Below are 22,332 nucleotides of genomic sequence, written 5' to 3'. Positions count from 1 at the left end.
GTTTATTTGATGTTGTTTAGGCTAATTTATCGACAGTGCAGTTTTTGAAACATTTCATTGTCACGATTATTGCAGTTTGGTGTGACTATAATCTTTCTCAGTTATCCCCTGTTATAGCACTGTGATTTTTGTGTTTGATTTACCTTAGTATTTATTATATTATGAATCCTAAACTCAGCCATATCTGCATAACTGTAATGCATACACAATATATTTGCATTGCCATGTGATCTAACTAGTCATGCTAATACACTTGTTCAGAAATGAATTAAATCTTTCTTGTTTCTTACAATTTCATTATTTAACATTGTGAAAGGCTGGTTAGAATATTTCAGTTGAATTCATAAAATTCTGACAGGTATTTTTCAAAATTGTATGGATATATTTGCACACAGTAACACACCCGAACTAAATTTTTTTAAAATAAAAAACTTGTAGTCAGACAATACTTTAAAAAATTATAACTCAAAAAGTAGGTTGAACACCATCATGATATTTTCTGTAGATCATATTCAGAGATGTAGGAATATATGGTAAAAATCTGAAATGGCTAAATAACTGGTGACATGGTCAAACTGTGGCCTGAAGTAGGGCTATTTTTAGCTATTTTGTAGCTAAATTTTAAAATGTTGCATGCAGCTAAACTTTTTACAGGAGATCTAATAGACTTTTAATTACAATTGCTGATTTATCAACTGATATGTTATTGGAAATTAGAAAAAGAAATTCAGCTTAGTATCATATTAAATCTTAGAGCTATGCCTTATTACATAAACCAATGTTTTTTACGATTTTGGGTTTTCAGGTGATTTTACAGCCTCACCATGCAAATTCAAAGAGAGATAAACTTGGTTTGAGGCCATTTTTGAATTCTGTGATTCAGTCAGTGTAGCAAATTTCAGCCTTCTACCACCATTACTCTTGCAGATTTAATTAGCCAAAGTTGCCCAAAAATGGATTTGCCAAAAATAAAACAAAATTACTTACATAAGCTGTGAATCAGAAACTATTAGAGATATTGATCTAATCTTTGGCAATTTTTCATTATATGGGTAGATGAGCACATGTGAAATTTTTTCAAGGCATTCTGTGGGGGTCTCCTGCAGCCCCCTGGATGATTTGACATGGAATGACCCTACAGTGGAGTGCAGATGGATCTCTTTGTGCCTCCAAAAGAATTGTTCTCAAAACAAATGAAAAGTCTTTTGACCTCCATGGTTAAAAAAGTTAATAAATCAATTTCAACACCCATCTCTGTCCCTTACATACATTCCAACAAATCACAAGATCCACCTCCTTTGGTTTCGGATACAGGCATTTCCTCAGATACATCATCTTCTTCCACCCCAAGATGCAAAATGATCATTCGTTTACATCCTCAGTCACTGGAATCCTTTTCCACCAGCAAAGACTTACCAAATTGATCCAGGGCAGGATCCATGGAGGTTGATAGTCCTCCCTCAAATACAGACAGTAAAGAAAAAAGACGTAATCATAAACATAAGGGTTCTCCACCCAGTTCACCAACACATAAATAAAAAATGGCCACCTTGATACAATGAAACTGTTGAGGTTTACATTCTAATCTGGATGACATCAAAACACTGATTGCTTTTTACCATCCTGTATGTCTTTCCTTTCAGGAAACATTTCTGAAACCTGTCGACACAGTCACCTTTTAGCAGTTTTCTTTGTACAGAAAATACAGGCTGTGTGATGGACGAATGCATGGAGGGGTGGCACTGTTGGTTGATCAGCATGTGCCCACCCTTTCTTTTCCACTCAACAGACCCATGGAGGCCATAGCCATCTGTATTTCCTTGGGTCATACTATCACTGTTTCTTCTCTAAATGTTGCCTGGAGAGACCTGTGATTAATCAAACCTTGACACACTCATTAAACAGCTGCTGTCTCCCTTTTTAATTCTGGGGAACTTTAATGGGCATCATCCCCTCTGGGGAAGTGCTGATATTGATAGGAGGGGTTGCTCTGTAAAGCATATGCTCTCTGATCACAACCTTTCTCTTTTCATTACTGGTTCTTCTACTTATTTTCATGCACCTAGTCAATCCTTCACTGCTAATGATCTCTAAATTTGTTCCCCTTTTCTATTCTCCCATTTTACATGGAGGGTTGACCATAATCCATGAGGCAGTGATCATTTTCCTATAATTTTGAGAGAGACTGGCCATGGTTGATGCCACCCAACCCGCGTGTCCCAATGGAAGCTGGAGCATGCAAACTGGCACTCTTTCACTGTTCTTGCAGAACTTGATCCTGCCATTGTCTGTAAGCCATCTATAAACAACTTTGTGGCAGCAGTAACTGACTGTATTATATAAGTAGCCACTCAGTGTATTTTTAAAACCTCGACACGTTTTCCATGATATCTTTATCTGTAGTGAAATCCTTCCTGACACATGGTATAAAAGGTTCAAAAACAGGCCTGGAATACTTTTTGTAGATATCCCACACTTTTGAACTGCATCGCTTTCCAGCAGGTCCATGCACATGCTTGGTGAGTAAGACGTCAAAGCCAGCAGGAATCTTGGATTAAGTTCACAACCAGCATATCTTCTACCATCAGTTCCAAGGTCATATGGGACAAGATTTGAAAGGTCAGTGGGCAATATAATTCTGTCCTCCTCTTGATCTTGCTTTCTGATGACCAGGAAGTAGCTAATACTAGGAGCATCACCATTACTGTAGGTGAAAACTTTTACCGGGTATCTAGCACTTCTGCTTCTTCCTCCACCTTTTTACCCATCAAGACTTAGCTTCAACTTCTCTCTCTCTAAAACCATTTGCATGCATTTTTGCTACCAATGAGGTATTCACCTTCATCCTGAACTCCGTATCAGTGAAGTTGTGATGTCTGTGGTCCCTGAGACAAAGTTCTTGGAACTTATATTTGACTGTAAGCTGACCTTTATACCACGCATCAAGCAGTTACAGGTCAATTGTACAAGAGCACTGAACATCCTCTGTGTCCTCTCTTTCACCACTTGGGAAGCAGATCGATGTTCTATGCTAAAGATATATCGTGCTTTTATTTGATCATAACTCAACAATGGATCACTGGTCTATGGCTTTGCCAGAACCTCGGCCTTAAAGATGCTGGACCCCATTCATCATCAAGGATTTTGGCTCTGTACTGGGGGCTTTCTGCACTTCACCAGTTCAATGTTTATACTTAGAGTCTCATGAACCTTCTTTGCACCTCCTCCATTTGCAACTGTCTTTACTATATGCTTCAAAACTTTTTTCCTTACCAAAGCATCCTACCTTGAGTTGTGTTTTCCTTCCTCAGTGACTCATACTTTTTCAAAACAGATGATGTGTCATTGTTCTTTTGCCATTTTTATCCAAGCACAGTTGGATGAATTGGGTCTGTCCTTGGATAACATTGCTATATACGCTGGTCAGCCCATCCCACCATGGCTTCTTACTGTCCCCAAATGTGACCTGTCTTTTAAGTCATCTGAGAAAAGTAGACACTCCTGATTGGAAGTACAGTCTGTTATTTGCTGAATATCTTTCAAACCATCCTTACATGCCTATTTATACAGATGGTTCGAAATCAGGTGATTGTGTGGGCTTTGTTGTGGTTTGGTGGTTGCATGCAGAATCCCCTCTGCAGCTTCTGTGTTCACTGCTGAACTGCTTACCCTGGATCATATAGAAGCTAATTAGTACTCAAACTGCACTATTTATACTGACTTGCTTAGTTCTCTACTGATCCTAGAATCACTTCACGTTGGCTCACACCCTGTTTCTCGCTGATATTCAAAACCAACTAGCCCATTTCTTTTTAACATCTACTTCTATCCAGTTTTTCTGGATACTGGGCTACATTGGTATTCACGGGAACGAGCTCACCTACACCGTAGCTAAATCTTTCTGCTCTGGCATTATTACCACTGTGCCTGTTCCATACGTGGACTATGCTCCTGTATTCAAGGCTTGGCTCTATGACAGCTGACTTGGAGTGAGCAACGTGAAAACAAGCTTTTCCAAATAAAACCCTATATTGGACTTTGGCCGTCTTGCTTCTGTAAGGATTGGAAAGAGAAAGTTGTTCTTACTAGACTAAGCATTGGTTACAGTTTTTTACTCGTTTTCTTTTATCTGAAACTGATGCACCAATGTGTTGTCTGTGTAACACTGAGGTCACAATAAGCCACATTTTACTTTCTTGTCATCGTTATGACTCTCGATGATGGCACTATTTTAAACTTTTGTCCCAAGGTTTGTCCATAATATTAAACAGTGTTATTGGTGATGGTGATACTGTCCATTTTGGAAATGTTTTTATTAGTTTTTAAAGGCCATTAATTTTTTTAATGCCATTTAAGTTTTTTAATTTATACATTAGACCTTTTTAATTGTGATTTCCTTTTACGAATCACAGTCCATCTAGTTCGATTTGAAATTTAAAAATGGCTGTAACGTCAAAATACTTCAAACCAGGACTGGAAAGGTCAACTTCAGGTGACTAACCCTGCTGTTTGAATTACCTGTTAGTCATCTTGGCAAGTTAGTATTAAAATTTTGCTGCAAGTCTTTTAAAACTTTTATTACTTTACTTTTCGAAAATGGCCATAAAATCAAGTAACTTGGAATCAGGACTGGAAAGGCGAACTTCAGGTGACTGACAGTGGTTTTTGTACTTTCCTGTTAGTCTTCCTAGCAAGTTATGATAATTACAGTTATGCTACTGAAAGTCCTTTACAACTTGTATGACTGTAGTTTTTTTCTTGATGTTGTAGACTAGAAATAAACATTGGTTTTATGCTATTTATGTTTTTTTAAACTTTGTTTTGTTGTACCTTAATTTCCTTTTATGAATTTTACTAAATATAATTTTAACTTTTTACGGGATGTTTGCACAAATAGCCTAGCTGCTTTGTGCTATAAAACACCAAATCAACCAACCAACCACCTTTGACATAAGGGTTTATTTGATTAATGATCTGAAAAAGTGGAGTTAGGTTAGTTTAATTTGTCTGAACATTTTTATACACATCATACCACATGTTTTACTCATTAAATCCTTCTACAAAGACAGAAATGATGGTATTAAGTTTTAGACATTACTTATGGGATGACCTGATACAAAACATGGTACAGTAATTTTGGACATTACTTACGAGATTATCAGATACAAAACATGGTATAGTAGTTTTATTGTAAAGTTGGTAAGTTCTGATAGTGTTGTTTATAACATTTGAGTTTTATAAGTTATAACATTTGAGTCTACCACAAGTTTTGGAGAAATTTATTATACTTTTTTATGTGAATGAAGTGTTAACTGAATGAAATTCATAAACTTGGAAAGAATAAAACTTTTACTGTGTATGAAAAATATTTAGTTGAATGGAACTATTTCTTATTTTTATGTATAAATGTAAGTAATAGGCTTGTCTGTCAGATGTTCTAACATTACAGATAAAGTGATATTTAATATACATTATTTAGATGTTAAAAATTACTTGTAATCTTTATAAATACAACCAGTATACTCATATGTATGTATTTTAAGATGGAGTAAAGCTGAATCTGTCTTGTTCCTGTATGCAACACAGAAAGGATACAGTTACAGTTGGTGAACCATCACTGTCGCATTGTAACGAGTGAGTTGAAAGGCTAACCACATTTACTGTTATCATAAGGTGCAAAAGGTTTGATTTTGTCACATCACATACAACAGTTTAGTTTATAAACCCAGCTTTTTGTGAAGCTGTACAAACTAATAAGATTTATAGTGGGCATTTTAGTTATGATAGTAATTAATGGGAACAAGGCAGCTATAAGTTAAGACTTTGATGAAATTGTAACCAATCCATTACCAGAATTCATAAAGGACAAATGAACCAAAGTTATTTCTAGGTTGTTTTGTTTTCATAAAGAATAAATGGCCACAGTTATTTATTGGTTGTTTTGGTTTCATCTTATCATTTTACATATCAACCTCCCTTTAATTTTGAAAACATTCCTTTATGTATTTAAAGTAAAGAAACATCTTTTTCTATTTATTTATTTAATTACTTTAGTTATTTTTACCTCTTCAACATTCCTACAATATATAAAACTTGTGTGTTGAATGATAGAACTGTAGGTAATGGATTTGTGAAAGAAAAAGTTTATAAATTTGAAACATTATGTTTATAATAATGAGCATTTGTTGTCAATTCTCAGTCTATTTGGACCATGGTTAATGGAATCAAATGTATATGGGATGGATAACAAGCCACCTTGTATACCACTGATAAGTGGATCAGATAACAAAAGTAAGAATGAAGAAAATAATATGCGAATCATTGGTAATCAGTTATTGGCTTATTTGAAAGTATATTTTTAGTATACTGTCTCCATTTGATATGATTTAAATACAGATCTAGAAAACCTTTCCTTATTTACACACGTTTAATATTTGAAACTAAACCTTCATACAAGTTTCAAGTACTGTTTGCTTTCTCTTTGCTTTAGATATTACATCTCGGATGCATCATCAAGCATCACAACATATTCTGTCTCATCTTCTTGTGAAGATCCTTCTGATGAATGTATTGATCAAAGTTCTTTCCTTCAGGCTTTTGACTTAGTTGAGAAATCTCTCCTTAATAAAGAAGGCTATGAAAGTCTGAAGCGTACTTTTCCTTTAAGACTGATTGCTCGTAGTAGTCAAGTCTCTAAACTGGAAGATTCGTTGAGGCCAAATTACATGCATCATACGAATCACATATTTGAGGACTTGGAACTTTGTTCTCCTCTTGGACAGCAGGTGCTTAGAATTAACAACCGTAGGTTACTCGATCCAACTGCTTCTCTCCTAAGTGTCAGTAAGTGTGAGAAATACTGCCGTTTTTCTGTTGTTAGCCTTCATCCTGGTCTCTACAATATACCACACCTGAGGAACAGAGAAATGTTAACCAAGTATCCCATTACTTACCGACCATTTCGCAAGTCCCAGCAGAATTCTTGTCACCAGTACTCGTTTAATTCCCAGGAGCGTCGTGAAAGATTTAAGATTTTGAAAACTGGTAAAGTATTGTTTTAGTTATAGAATTAAGGTTTTTCATTTGTTATTGAATGTATATCAAACAGCTGAGAAACAGATTTGTGTGTAAACCCATTGTTCACAGTTTTGAAAAGCTTCTAATTGTGGGAAATGCATTATAATACTAATTGTACATTTAAGTTGATATAAAGCTATCATTTAAAAAACAATAAAAAATTATATTTTTTTCTCCTTAGTTATAAGCAAGTGAAAGACTGTACTAATCTGTTATTGAGATAGTAGGATCATTATATACTATTATGGTCCACTCACACAAAGAGTGTAAAAGTTCACCTTTTTCTAGATTTTATTGAGTACTGTAATTAAAAGTAAATTTTATTATTTTAGGTTAAATCACATTTAAAGAAAGAATAAGAAAAACTGAGATGTTTAGCTCTGAGTTATTAATTAAATAGATTTTGAAAAATTACTGATGAGCTGTTTCGTTGTTAATCTGATTCACTGATGTGGTATCGAATGATAAATCGTTAGCCTAGTGATGGGGTGTTACCTGTCTAAAAGTTTTGACAAATTATTGGTAAAAGGGCAAAATCCAAAGAAACCATAACTAGGTAGTTAAAATAGTGATCATTTTGAAATGTATATTTCTTCAAAAATAAAAACCTTGAAAAAACACATTAAGAACTTTGCAAGTGAAACACATTACATGAATAATTTTGGAAATTTAAATGTTTAAAAAAAAGTATTATAAAATTTAAATGAAAAATGCTCTTTTAAAGTGTGGAAGTTTAAAACAATGCACTCTGTATAATGTATTTACTTCACCAAAAGCATAGAATCATTTTCTAGTGAGTGTGTGTGAATTATTGGTATATGACAGTGTACATGTATAGAAAAATTAAATATCATGCTTCCTGTATTTAAAAAGGATTGGAAAACATTCTGTGAATAGCTAGGCTAGGTGAGAAGTGTACATTACAAGTACATCTCTACATTAATCCCACATTAGAAGCAATGACAAATTTTTACATTCATTTTTTGTTACCTACCAAGTACAGTAAGATGATCAGGCCTGCCTGCTGCTACAGTTTTGTCTCAGCTGCTACATTGAAAGCTCTATGACTACAGTGCTATAATCATTTTGAAATTGCTATGGTAAGCTGGGGTTGTGCAGTAAAGTTTGTTCATTCAAAGTGTTTTGTTTACTTGAAATCCTACACACACATCTGCCTGTAAGCCCTGTTGCTCTATTCTGCTTATGCTCTCTTTCTTTTGGAAGTAAGCCACTTGCCATTTGAAATTGCAAAACAGAAAATATACTGATGGAGAAACACTGACCAAGTTAACATAATTTTATTGGTAAACACAAAAACCAAGTTTTTGGCAACAGTTCCACGTCAGGTTTGTAACAGTGCTTGAAACATTGTTTTGTGTTTACCAATGAAAGTATTTTACTTTGATGAATGTTTCACCATTACTATATTTTTCATTTTGTAATTTTCTTGCCCATACAGTTCTTTCTTATTACAACTTTATCACTGGCCATTGGAAGTCAAGTGCAAGTTCTCAGTAGCTATCCACAAGTAATTTTTCTCATATGAAAGAAGTGACCACGACACACAAAGATAGTGAGGACAGCTAATCAAACCTTCAGAAAGAAATACATTAAGTTGTAATTGTGGTGTGAACAACATTCTCTGTACTCTCATGTCATTTAAAAAGATATCTGTCTTACTGACAAATCCCCTTTCACTATGAAAATTTCCCAGTTGATAGAAGTTGCTACTGAGAACAAACTGTACATTTGAAATCTGTAGAACTCTCAATGTTCATTCTAACTTTGAAACCTACTTAACATGTAACACTCTTGTATGTTCATTGTACCTATGAAACTATTACTCCTTCATGTGGATTTGTTCATGGTGGGGGTTGGTTGGAGGGAATTTTTTTTGAGAGGTTCTACCTATATAATTTATCTTATCTCAGATTTAAATGTCTGTTCTTGTTTGCCATGTATGATGGCCTGTGAAAGGGAAGAGAGAATATCCATGTTTTTAGTGGATCACTGTAACTCGCCATTTTGATCTTAATTCCTGTAGATACCTGTAGGGCCACCCTCTAAGTCAGTTGTGGTTAGGATCAACCAAAGTGGTATTGGGTGGCCTTAGATGTTGTTGTGAATATAGTTTTGTTGCAGGACCCACAAAACCTTGGTATTATTTCATTGTCCATCACATAGGAGTAAACTCTTAACATTGGAGTACATCTCCTTTTCAGACTTCATGGGAATGTGTCAATGGGTCTTCATTTTTCTTTATGAATATTCAAAATCATAAGGAAAGACTACACATGAAGTGATCATGTACTGACGGCTCCACAAGAAACTACTCACAAAGTGGTCATGCACTGATGACTCCATAAGAAACTACTCACAAAGTGGTCACATACAAATGACTCCACAAGAGACTACTCACAAAGTGGTCACGTACTGACGACTCCACAAGAGACTACTCACAAAGTAGTCGTGTACTGGTGACTCTGCAAAAGACTACTCACGCAGTGGTCACATTCTGACGACTCTGCAAGAGATTACTCACGAAGTGGTCACATTCTGAAAACTGCAAGAGACTACTCACAAAGTGGTCACATTCTGACGACTCTGCAAGAGATTACTCACGAAGTGGTCACATTCTGAAAACTGCAAGAGACTACTCACAAAGTGGTCACTTTCTGAAAACTGCAAGAGACTACTCACGAAGTGGTCACATTCTGACGACTCTGCAAGAGACTACTCACAAAGTTGTCGTGTACTGGTGACTCTGCAAAAGACTACTCACGCAGTGGTCACATTCTGACGACTCTGCAAGAGATTACTCACAAAGTGGTCACATTCTGAAAACTGCAAGAGACTACTCACAAAGTGGTCACGTACTGAGGACTCTGCAAAAGACTGCTCACGAAGTGGTCACGTTCTGACAACTCCGCAGGAGACTAACCATGAAATGTAAGGGGCAGGCTTTTGGGAAGTTGTTGGAGCTTCGACTTTACTGCCAGTCACATCAAATTTATATTAAGTGGAGATTTGTGGCTGCAAGTGGATCACACAGTCACTAACTGGAGGTAATTTATGGTTAGACTAAAGAATGAGACTGAGATTCTACACATGTTTTATTAATTCTTCACTTATAAAAAATAAAGTCACTCACATTGGATATTTGGTTATATCCTTTAGGAATTGTTTTATAACGTTCATTAAATTATCTCTTACTCGCAACAAGTTCTCAGTCCACATACTACATGAATAATAATCATTTGTACTGTAGCTATTGGTTTCTTTTATGTAATTCATTTTAATTCTTTATCATTTCACTACATGAGTTAATTTACATGAAAGTTGAAGAGGCGTTTTGACCTCATTGTAAGTCGCAACTTTAGTGTTTTGAACTTGAAGAAAATTTGCTGCGAGATTTCATTTATTTACAGCCCAGAAAGACCTGATTTTAACTACAGATGAGTTTTTAAATGATATTTCTCTCATATTCTAATGAGTTCCTAAGTAGCATAGTTCTGAAACTTTATTGGTTTATTTCTGCAAGTCATTGTACTTTCTTAGAACAAAAATTCCTTCCTGATTGGTTGCTGTCCTAACGAGTGAATCAACCATCTGCATACTTGTGGCACTAAATGATTCTCTAGTAATCTATTCCACATCAAAGGCGCTAATTATTTTTTTTTAACATACACTTTTCTGTAGTATATTGTGTTTTAGCATCATCAGTTTGTCATTGTCAAACTGGGGACTATCCCCTAGTATTTTTCTTCAAGGCTTCTCAAGGATGGGCAAGACACTAATTTTTAATCACTCTTGGTTCTCAGTACTAGGTAACTGTACTTCACCTAGTTCTGGTTCTTATTTCACAGTACAAGTGTTCTCTCCTACAACATTTTCTTCATATAAGCATGCCACACCCACAAAATTCTGTGATGTAAATTCTTCTTATTTTTTCTTAATTGCTGAAGCAATTTCATCAAAATACTTAATACAATCAGTTTCTTCACTAGTTCTTTCTTTAAAGATTTTTTTACCTTGTAAAAAATTTTCACCATCTAACTGCTTTTTCTATTTCTCTCCTATGCCAACCAATGTTTACAGTACATTATTTCATATTAATTCATTTATTGATTGATGTATTTTAATGGTTAATATTGCATTGGGGTAGGTAATGTTCATACAGGAAAATATTATCAGTTTTTACAATATTTATTTATTTATATGCTTTTATCAAATATCCGAATTTATAATATGAAGTTATTGTCCAAACGATTAATATGTTGCATACAATTTGCCTACATTATCACACTATATGAACAACAAAACAATATAAAATAATGGTGGGTCAAGGACCTCTTCTTCCTGGAAATGTTGGAAGGTCTGTCAGTCAGTGTTGGTGTTAACCACAATGATTCTCTCATAAACCTCCAATCACTGGTAGGATGGACAGTTAAAACCTTCAAAATTAGCATACTGAAGACCAGCTAAATGGCTCAACAGTTGAACCTTTTTCCTCCCTTTTGTGTACTAGTGTCACAGATCCTGACAAACGTCTACTAAGTTGTAGAAGCTGTATTTGCCCTCATCCCAGTGTATCTTGTATAAATTTGCAATTATCCAATGTACTTGTTCTTGGTTCTCTTCACCAAGCATACTCTTGAGAAATAGAACCTGGGTTCTTGATGGTTAATTCTTTAACAACAGTCACTCTAAACCCTTCTACTTCAGTGAGGGATTCTTTAATTCTTCTGTTCCTGTATCGACACAGTTAAAGTCTGATTCACAACTCCTGCTGGTATCATCATATCCTATAACTGGACTTAATTTCACCAATTTTGTGGCTTGACATTATTTTGATTCTGGAATCATTCATCGTTGTTGACTAACTAAAGCTGGTTGACTTTTGAATTGTTTTAAACCTCTTGATTTTGACCATTAACAGTTGCTCTACTGTTTTAACTTCATAACCAGTTAACCTCAATTCTTTAATCTAATTTTGTTAACAGTCTATACAATCCATCTGTGTCCTAATTATATGGTTGCTAATCATTCAGTTTGACTACTTCAGTGGCCTCTGCATTAGACAATCTTTCTTTCCTTGGTTTTTTTTTTTTTATTTCTTCTGAAGTTGCACAGCCCATCTACTATCCACAATTTATCAAAGCCAGTTTCTCCAACTTAATGTACACTTACTAGTACCACTACAAAACATAATGCTGTTATCTCTCAATTACACAATTTCCATTTATCTAACCTCTGTCTTTCTCTTGTAGCTCAAAAACAATAAACATGTTGAAATTCTTTAATACTTGAGACTCACTTCCTAGGCAGTAATCTTCAGTTTCATCTAACTCTCCAGTTTTCTAGGAGGAAGGAAGTATAAACTCAACTTTCTAGCAACAGCTACATGTAATACTTGCAGTAATTTAGTTACCAACTCAACTTTCTAGCTGCAGCTACATTTAACACTTGTACTAATTTATAGGTAACAACTCAACTTTCTAACTACAGCTACATTCAGCACTTGTACTAAATTACAGTTCACAACCCAACTCTCTAACCACAGCTACATATAATACTTGTACTAATTTACAGTTAATAACTCAACTTTCTAACTACAGCTACATACAACATTTGTACTATTGTATAGTTAACAACTCAACTTTCTAACCACATCAACATATAACACTTGTACTAATTCATAGTTAACAACTCAACTTCCTAACTAAAGCTACATACAACACTTGTACTAAATTATAGTTAACAACCCAACTCTCTAACCACAGCTACATATAATACTTCTATTGTATTATATATATAGGTAACAACTCAACTTTCTAACTACAGCTGCATACAACACTTCTACTAATTTATAGTTAAGAACCAAACTATTCTAACATATAATACTTGTTCTAATTTATAGTTAACTTTTTCTTGGTTCTTGCCCACTCTGTCTATTAAAAGTTTGTTGTTTTACTAAAACCTGAGCTTCAATCATTAAACTTTTCCCTCAAATATTACTTTTAGGCCTGTTTTAGAATTGGAAATCTAGTTTTATTTGTGTTCCCAATGAGGAAGCCAATTATGTATGGATTATATTCTCCTGTAAAGTGAAGACAACTTAAACTGCTATGTGATCATTAATTTGGTAACATGATACGTCTACTTCTATCCATGTCTTGTTTGTTACATTTTTTAAGTTCAGTAGCCAGTCCTACATAATTTTTTTTATGTAATTATATTATGATGTTTTTTTTTCAGAATACTTGTTTGTTTACTTTTATATAGCATGGTGCATTTGAATTTCTAGGTTATTGTGTCTATTCTAAAGTTTTATAAATTTTGAACATAATAATAAAATATGTAGTCAAAGGTTTTGAAGATGGTGTTTGCCCCATCAAATGATGATAAAATTGTAGTTACTGCTAGAACTAAGTAGTCACTAGACTGTTTGAAGAAGGATGATAATGAATGAAAATAAGAAATCTCCATTTTGGGCTATTTCCCAGTTTTCAACACTGACAGTCTAGATAGCTGAAAAGTGGCACATTTACCAAAGATAAAGAAGGTATGCAAAGTAGCTCTTCATATTTAGTCTCATGACCTATACAGAAGCAACTCCAAATGGCTTTGATATGGGCATCTGTGCCATCTGTACATAGAGCTCTATTACACTCTCTCATTCAGTTCTTTGATTATAGTTTTATATAAAACATCTAAAGAGCAGTTTAAAATATTTATTATGGTATGTACATGTATATGTAGTAACTATTCCAACCGACTGAATTCATTCCTTCATTTTTTCAATGTAGATTTAAAGACACATCTGTGTGATAACTGTTTTTACTGACTGAATCCATTCCTTCATTTTTTCAATGTAGATTTAAAGACACATCTGTGTGGTAACTGTTCCTACTGACTGAATTCATTCCTTCATCTTTTCAATGTAGATTTAAAGACATTTCTGTGTGATAACTGTTCCAACTGACTGAATCCATTCCTTCATCTTTTCAATGTAGATTTAAAGACACATCTGTGTAGTAACTATTCCTACTGACTGAATCCATTCCTTCATCTTTTGAATGTAGATTTAAAAACACATTGGTGTAGTAAGTATTTCTTCATCTTTTCAATGTAGATTTAAAGACATGTCTGTGTAGTAATTGTTCCTACTGACTGAATTCATTCCTTCATCTTTTCAATGTAGACTTAAAGACTGCTGTAGTAACTGCTCCTACTGACTGAATCCATTCCTTCATTTTTTCAATGTAAATTTAAAGACGTGTCTGTGTAGTAATTGTTCCTACTGACTGAATCCATTCCTTCATCTATTCAATGTAGATTTAAAGACACGTTTGTGTAATAACTGCTTCTGCTGACTGAATTCATTCCTTCATTTTTTCAGTGTAAATTTAAAGACATGTCTGTGTGGTATCTGTTCCTACTGACTGAATTCATTCCTTCATCTTTTCAATGTAGATTTAAAGACATGTCTGTGTGATAACTGTTCCTACTGACTGAATTCATTCCTTCATCTTTTCAATGTAGATTTAAAAACATGTCTGTGTGATAACTGTTCCTGCTGACGGAATTCATTCCTTCATCTTTTCAATGTAGATTTAAAGACACGTCTGTGTGGTAACTGTTCCTGCTGACGGAATTCATTCCTTCATCTTTTCATTGTAAATTTAAAGACGTGTCTGTGTAGTAATTGTTCCTACTGACTCAGTTCATTTCTTCATTTTTTCAATGTAGATTTAAAGACATGTCTGTGTAGTAACTGCTCCTACTGACTGAATTCAATCCCTTGTATTTTCAATTCAGGTTTAAATAAACAAGGAAGAGAATTGAAGAAGCAGTGCAAATCACTAAGAATAAAAGTAAACAGATTATCAAAAGATGAGATAAAGAAGTGGGTGAAAAGGAGTTCTCATGGTTCAGAGAAGATGATCAGAAGCTGTGATGATTTTTATGAAGTACAGTTTATGGGAAGTTCTCAGTCTCTCTTATCTTCTTCAAATAATCCTATTTTGGTGTTTTTGCCTTTATCTGTAAAACAACAATTAGAAATTGGAAGAAAGTCATTAACTGATAAGGAGAATAATTTGGCTAGTTCTGCTTTAGAAAGACAAACCCTTTTTGAAGAGTCTGAAGGCAATAATAGTTGTAATTCTGCTATTTTAGAAAATAGCATAGCAACAAAGTTATCTGACAGTTGTACAGATGAACAAGAAAGTGATTCGTTACTGCAGTTTAAAGAAACTGTTTCTGCATATTCCCAGAAAAGTAAAAGTCTTAAAAACAGGGATTTATTTGAACCGTTTAGATCAACAGATGAAATAGATGTTTGTTTGTTTAGTAAACCTCCACCTTGGAAACAAAGTAAGTCTTGTCCAAAAACATATCTGACTGAAAAATTAACACCAAAATCCAATGAAAGAGAAATTATATCAGTTAACAATGTTTCTAGTCAGGATGTTTCTGTGTTGATACACTCAAGTGTCTCCAAGAAGAGCAAAAGCACTGACAGTACTAATTTGCATACAGTTGATTGTGAACATCTGAATAGATTTGAACAAGAACAGCTGTCAGGTTCATCAGATCACAGTTTTCTAACTGATTCAGATTTGAAATCACAAAATAATGAGTTACTGAAAATGTTATTGCAAGCACCAAGACTCACCTTCAATGAAACACCAAGGACTTGCCATGGCTCTCCCTCTGCTCCTCACCATAGGTCACCAAGGGTCTTGAAGCTCCCTCAGTGTAGTGTGAAACTGGTTGATGTGAAGAATACTGCTGATGACCAACAGAGACATAAAAAGAATACAGTAAATGTATCAGAAATGGAACTTGTCAACTCTTCTTTGGTTAGTGGTTCTGATGATCCAAACCAAGGGAAGCTGTGTGAAAGATTACTCCCTATTTCTGGAGGAAAACCTGAAGTTGAATTTCAACTTATGCCAGCACAAATGAAAAATGTTTCTATGTCAGAGTTACAAATTCTTGCTTTAAAGTTATTGAAAAAGAAGACGGAAGCTGCTTTGCAAACTGCAGGCCTCAGTCAAAATGCTTCTAGTTGCTCCCCTGTAGGTTGTAAAACTTGTCCATCATCTCTTGATAAACATATGACCTACTCTAAACAACAGACCATCAAAAAGGCAAATTCAGGAAAGAAAAAATACGACGTATCTAAGATTGGCTCTTACAGGGAATCAGGGAAATTTGTTTGTAATGCTAAATCAAGTAAATGTAGAGCCAAAAAGTCTGTAAGCATTCCTGAGCCTTCCAAAAATGGAAATATATGTTGTTGCAATTCAAGCACAATTAAGAATATACAAACAAAGTCTCAGAGCTTAACATCTCCAAATTTTCCTGTCTCAAACTCTTTAGCAAAAGAACACACAACTGGTATTCATTTTGTGAGAGAAAAGCCTTTGAGGGATACAAAAACACAACACAGTCCCAACTCTAACAGTCATTTGTCATCAGACACAAGTAGAGATTTGACTAAACGTAGTAAAGTTCAGTGGTTGACATTTCCTGAAGGAGAAACTTGCTCCCCTTGTTCTAACAACATAATTCTACCAAAGAAAAGTCGAATCTCTTTACAAGGACCAAGCAGTAGCACACCTGCAGTTCTCCAGATTCCCTTCTTAGCCCATCAACTTCAAGATACGATAGAAACCTCCCACATTTTCAGAAAGAACCAACCAAATGGCTCTTCAAGTGCAATGGCTGTGGTTTTGCTGCAAGCTTTATCCATCCTTCACAAGCAGAAAGAGACATCACACAACATATTACTTCTTATCATGCTGTAATAGACCCTGCTTATCATTTAGCTGAATACTCCTTAAAATTTGCAGACCACACAGAAGTGGTTATTGAAGCTTTCATGGGGCATGCTATGCCATCTTCTACACAGAGTGCAAGCATAGACTATAGACTTTCGGCAAAAGCTGAAAGTACCCTGGCTCGAGGAGATGATTGTTCACATCCGTGTTATACAAGTCATCATGCTCTTGATGATGTCGTAGCTTTGGATCACATGAACTTGAACTGAAATTCAGATATGTTTTTATTACTTTTTAAATGTGATTTTATTGTTTTCAATTATAGGGTTTTAGTTAATACTAAGGTAACTTATTTGAAGAGCTACCTAACCATATGGGGTCTTAAGAACAAGGATGGATATGGAGAACTGCTTTCTTTTTTAAAACTTTATCCATTCATCACTGCCTGTTCTCAATGTAAATGCACTGTTCCACATTTGTTTTTATATAACAGACAGAAGGTATAGGTAGCTGAAAATTTAAGAAATCTATTTTTTCAATACAAGGGTAGTATTGTGTAAGATTATTGTGCAATATTTCCTTAAATTCACACCAGGTGTTCCTGTTTTTATCTCAAAGATGTATTGGTTTTGATACATTTGTAAATACATTTACATCAAAAAGAAAATATTCCTTTATTAATACAGTGTTTCTCCAAAAATAAGACAGGGCTTATATTAATTTTTACTCCAAAATATGACACTAGGGCTTATTTTCGGGGGATGTCTTATTTTGATATATTAAAAAAATGAAGTTACAAAGTAAAAATTATAAGACCTCTAAATAAATAGAAATTACGAAAAACATTTCTTTACAGAAAGCAGTAAGATTCTTGCCCTGTGATTTCTCCACTATGCTTCTTTTATACTCGATCGAATAACTTTTTCTTATATTCATCTTGTTCTGGAGTGAAAATGACTAAAAAAATTATATTCTATTTAATGTTGCAAACTATTAAACTAACCATTTAAAATAAACTATTATTAAACTAACTGAGTAATACTTAAACTAATTAACTAACTATTAAACTAATTAATAAATTAATTTTTATTTCTTTCCTCTTCCTGCCACTCTTAACTAGGGCTTATTTTAAGGGTAGGGCTTATATTAAAAGTATCCCCAAAAATCACACTAGGTCTTATTATCGGAGAAACACGGTATTATATAAATTTAACTTTACTTAATGTTTTTAACTTTCCCATTGTAGATATCTAGGGGAGATTTGGATAATGTTTGTGAAGTTCATGATTATATATAGAAAGTAATAGAACAATGTTGATATTTAGTGGATAATGCTTCAGGGAAATTAATGCCTACTTAAAAACTGATGTTCATAAATTTTCCTATGTTATTAAATATTCATTATTTAAAACATTTCATGTGTATGTGTGAAATAATTGGTATGCCCAGTTTAAACTGTCACAATGGAAGCATTTCCATTTGTCACTTAGAGTTGGTTAAAGTACATTTGACAATAAAACAACTTGTGTCACCCTCTTCTGACGAATCTGTTTTAAATCACAAACATTTTCTTGGTATATACTTTATAAGATTTTGACTATATATTGTTTATATATTTAGTTAATCCTTACCCAGAAGTATAAAATATTAATAGGAAGGAATGAAATACATTTATTAGTTAGTTAGAAAGTAATTAATCTGAAGCTATCAAACTATTTTCTGTTATGATATGATATTAGAAAAACATGGAGGTACAAGAAGTCTTGACAGGAATGAATAAAAAACCTATAACCTGAGCACTTTCAAAAGGTGGACCTTTTGAAAACATTCGGGGTATAAAATTTTTATTCAAAACTGTTGTCTTTGGTATGTCTTATTGGAACATTTTGGTAATGTTAACAGACCATCTTGGTTTAACACAACATTGTATAACCCAAGTGGAAACTGGAAATGCCCCTAATGAGGAATAGTTCACCCTTGGTGTCTCATCTGAGAAAAGTACTTTAGAACCTTACCCAGTTTCAGAAGGAAACTGTGAGAGCCTACAAACAAAGTTCCTTACTAATGCTGAGGTTTCCCGTCTGGTTCTAGTTATCACCTTCTGCTTAATCTGACAAGATTTACTTTTCAAAATCCCAAACATCTGTTACTGTCATTGTAAAACCTGACAGATATATAAATCTTTTAATACTCAATTTGAAGAATAAGTGCACATGAACTGAACTCGTAATATAAATTATGTAACGGTTGACATATTTCCATCTTTAAAGAAACGGTTTATTAATGGTTATTATTTTCTGCTCCATCAGCTATCAGTTAAGTGACAACATGAATGGTCCTTAAAGATCCCCGTAGTGATTTACAAGTGTCTTGGCGTTAGACTGGATTTTTGGATTCGGTTCGTTCATTATTTTAAAAATTAAAACACTTTGAAAGTAACTTAATACATACAAATTGTTTTTTTAAAATGGTTTCGTGGTAAAAAACAAATTGAAAAAAGCATTTACGCTTAGGCCACTACAAGCAAAAAATTATATCGTATCTGTTAATTTAAATATTTTAATAGCAGTGCTGGTATTTAAATCCGGGTTATATGCTTTGGATGAAAACGAGTTATATTGAATAGTCTTGTTTGAATGTTTAAGAAAAATGCAATTTCAAATAAACTTCCAACTTCTTGACTAACATTACCCCCTCCATCATGGGAAGACTTGTATAAAATTGTTCCCATTTGCTGTGTGCTTATTTTACTCCAGTTTTATTTATTAACGTCTACTTACATAAGAATCTTCTGTTTTGTAGACTTAATTCCCTTCCACCACTGCCTCAGATCCTTCAGTTTTATGGAATTAGTTCGATGTAAGCTGTAACCGACTGTGGCATGCCAGAAAATGAAGACTGAACACGAGTTATGCCAAATTACAAATAACCCATGATATACTACTTTACATTCTTTGCTTAGGTGTTATACCGGCATACAGTGTTTCAGAAATTCATCTCCGTCGGGATAATTGTGTAAAATAAACTTCGTAAACGTAAAGAGAGAAGATGTAATAGTCCAAACTTTAGTCCATCAAAATTCCAGTTTTTCCCAAGTATAGTTTGAAGACAAGATAGAAGTCTGGTTTTAATTCATATTCTTACAGATGTGTTATTTTATACTAGTTGGAATATCCGTCTCCTGGACGTGACTTACATAAATTCATGATTAATGAAAGATTACCTTAAGACATGAAAAGCTGCTTCCTTTATATGTAATTGTAAAAAACGCAAAACACTCATAGACGAAAAATATCCACATAAAATATCGCAAAACTGAAAATTTGTGTGTACGTAATGAACCTCCCAACCAGTATCAGTGGAGATCTGCCCACACCATGTGCGAACTAGTTACATAGACAAACAACAGACAGTACTTATGTTTATATAGATTCTATTTATAGAACCATATATATGAAATTCTGACATCAGACAGTAGTATTATATTCCGAATAATAGGCGTTAATCACAATTATAGCTTCCGAGGCCTATAACACACTGACTGTAGCTGACCTGTAATATTCTTAATGTCTCTCTTGGCGTGCTGGTTTATATGATTTAAGGCGAGTTTCGAAAATGTTGAACAATGTTCAAATACACTAGCGTGTTTGTGACACAAACATTGGTCTTTTCTCTCAAAAATCTTCTAGAAATTTAGAAAAAATTTGGGACTTGTGCAATACACATCCAACAATGTACGTCACATGTGAAGCAAACAGAGGTATTAAAATAAACGTATGACAGTAAATCCGTTAAACTTTATTATTTATTAGTCATCACATAGTGGCTCATAAAATGGCTGTGTATTGTTTTTTTCAATATAAACTTAGGTCATAGCTTCGCCATCTCTTATCCGATTTGAGATCTAATTACAGTTTTTGAATGAGAAGGTCGGATCCTTTCGATTGATGTATTTTACCTTGCCCAACATCTCATCGATTAACTTATTATACTCCTGACTGAAAGAATATCAAGTGTTGCGGCATTTGAGTATTCCCTCATTATTTTTGCTGTTTGTTACGCAATTACGAAAAATACAGTAGTGTGCAAAAGTGTTAGAAGAGCATATTTTATCATTCTTTCCAATTTACGGTGATAATTCTTCCATATCATTACAGAATGTAAATTTTAACACAACAATAATGCTTCGCTAATCCCTGTTATTAATTGAAGGAGCCACGGTGAGAAACTTGTCATTCTTTAGAATTCCTATACACTTGTAAGGGAGCATACAGATCAAATATAAGGTCTGAAATAACTGTCATGGTACCACATGCAGTATTTTAACTATATGGAAATGAGCTTGCATACGGTACCGGAATATACTAAAATAAAATAATTTAATAGCACTACATACAAAAAGAAAAGTGTTTTTACCAGTATATATACATATTAAGTTTTGTTGTCATTTCATGGCCCAAAAAGCATTTAACTGTCAGTAAAGAAGAGTTTGTTTCTTTGCTTTGAATTTTTGCACAAAGCTAACAGAGAGCTATATACACCAGCCATCCTTAATTTAGAAGTGTAAAACTAGAGGGAAGGCAGTTAGTTATTACCACCCACTGCCAACTCTTGGGTTACTCTTTTACCACATAGTGAAAATGACCGTCACATTATAACACCCCAATAGCTGAAAGGGTGAGCATGTTTGGTGTGACGAAGATACGAACCCACGACCCTTGTATTACGAATCAAGCACCTTAACCACCTGGCCATGCCAGGCCAATCCAATATTACATTGGCAGTCGTTTTGGTTTAAAATCTCCTAAGTCCCGAAGGGGCTCGTGAGACAACTAGTGGTGTTCAGAAATGTTTGTTTCTCTTTAGCCCCACGTGTGGATATAAGGTTCGTAATAGTGGGGACAAATATTGCACTTACTCAAGGGGATGATAAATACATGATTATTTGAGGGGAGTTTGAAAGTGGTGATAGATCTAACAACATAAGTAGGGTTGCATAAGAGAGGCCTAGGAGAACAGGCTTGGCAGGATGGCAAGCGGCTTGACGGGGCTTGAATAATGACTAGTAGATCCATAGGATATGGAAGAGACCAAGGCTGTAATGAAGTAATGAGCTCCTGGTTTAGCAAATTGACAGTGAAACATGGCTGGCTGAAAAAGAACTGTAAACTAGGCATTAATGTAACAATTGGTTGTAACTATGAATGACTTTAATTTACTACTAGATGTTTAACGTGATATGGCACCAAGCTGGGATCATAGGATCCAACAGTACAGGGCAAAAAATTTAGTTGTGGAGGAAAACAGGAGTACCCCAAGAAAACCCACTTTCACAATCAGGACACCGAATGTAATACCCTGACTGTGCCCGGAAGTTGCTGGAAGACAAAGAAAGGTTAATACAATAAAAAATGAATTATAAATATTGAAAAGAATATCTTAGCAAATAAAGCAAGTTAAGGAT

The 22,332-nt window shown here is 34.3% G+C and overlaps 1 protein-coding gene across 4 annotated transcripts in view; it reads left to right on the top strand.

Annotated features, from left to right (window-relative positions):
- The window catches only part of LOC143253502 (uncharacterized), a 32,749-nt gene extending 14,468 nt beyond the window's left edge, over positions 1-18,281 (top strand). For all 4 annotated transcript variants that reach the window (XM_076507505.1, XM_076507504.1, XM_076507506.1 and 1 more), the window contains 3 exons: positions 5,544-5,634; positions 6,491-7,044; positions 14,899-18,281. In XM_076507505.1, coding sequence (XP_076363620.1) covers positions 5,544-5,634; positions 6,491-7,044; positions 14,899-16,895 — 2,642 coding nt within the window. In that variant the 3' untranslated portion in view covers positions 16,896-18,281. The remainder of the gene's footprint in view (positions 1-5,543; positions 5,635-6,490; positions 7,045-14,898) is intronic.
- The last annotated feature ends 4,051 nt before the right edge of the window (positions 18,282-22,332 follow it).

This window comes from Tachypleus tridentatus, chromosome 6 (genome assembly GCF_004210375.1).
Source record: "Tachypleus tridentatus isolate NWPU-2018 chromosome 6, ASM421037v1, whole genome shotgun sequence".
Lineage (NCBI taxonomy): Eukaryota > Metazoa > Arthropoda > Merostomata > Xiphosura > Limulidae > Tachypleus > Tachypleus tridentatus.
This window is presented reverse-complemented; position numbering and strand designations above follow the sequence as displayed.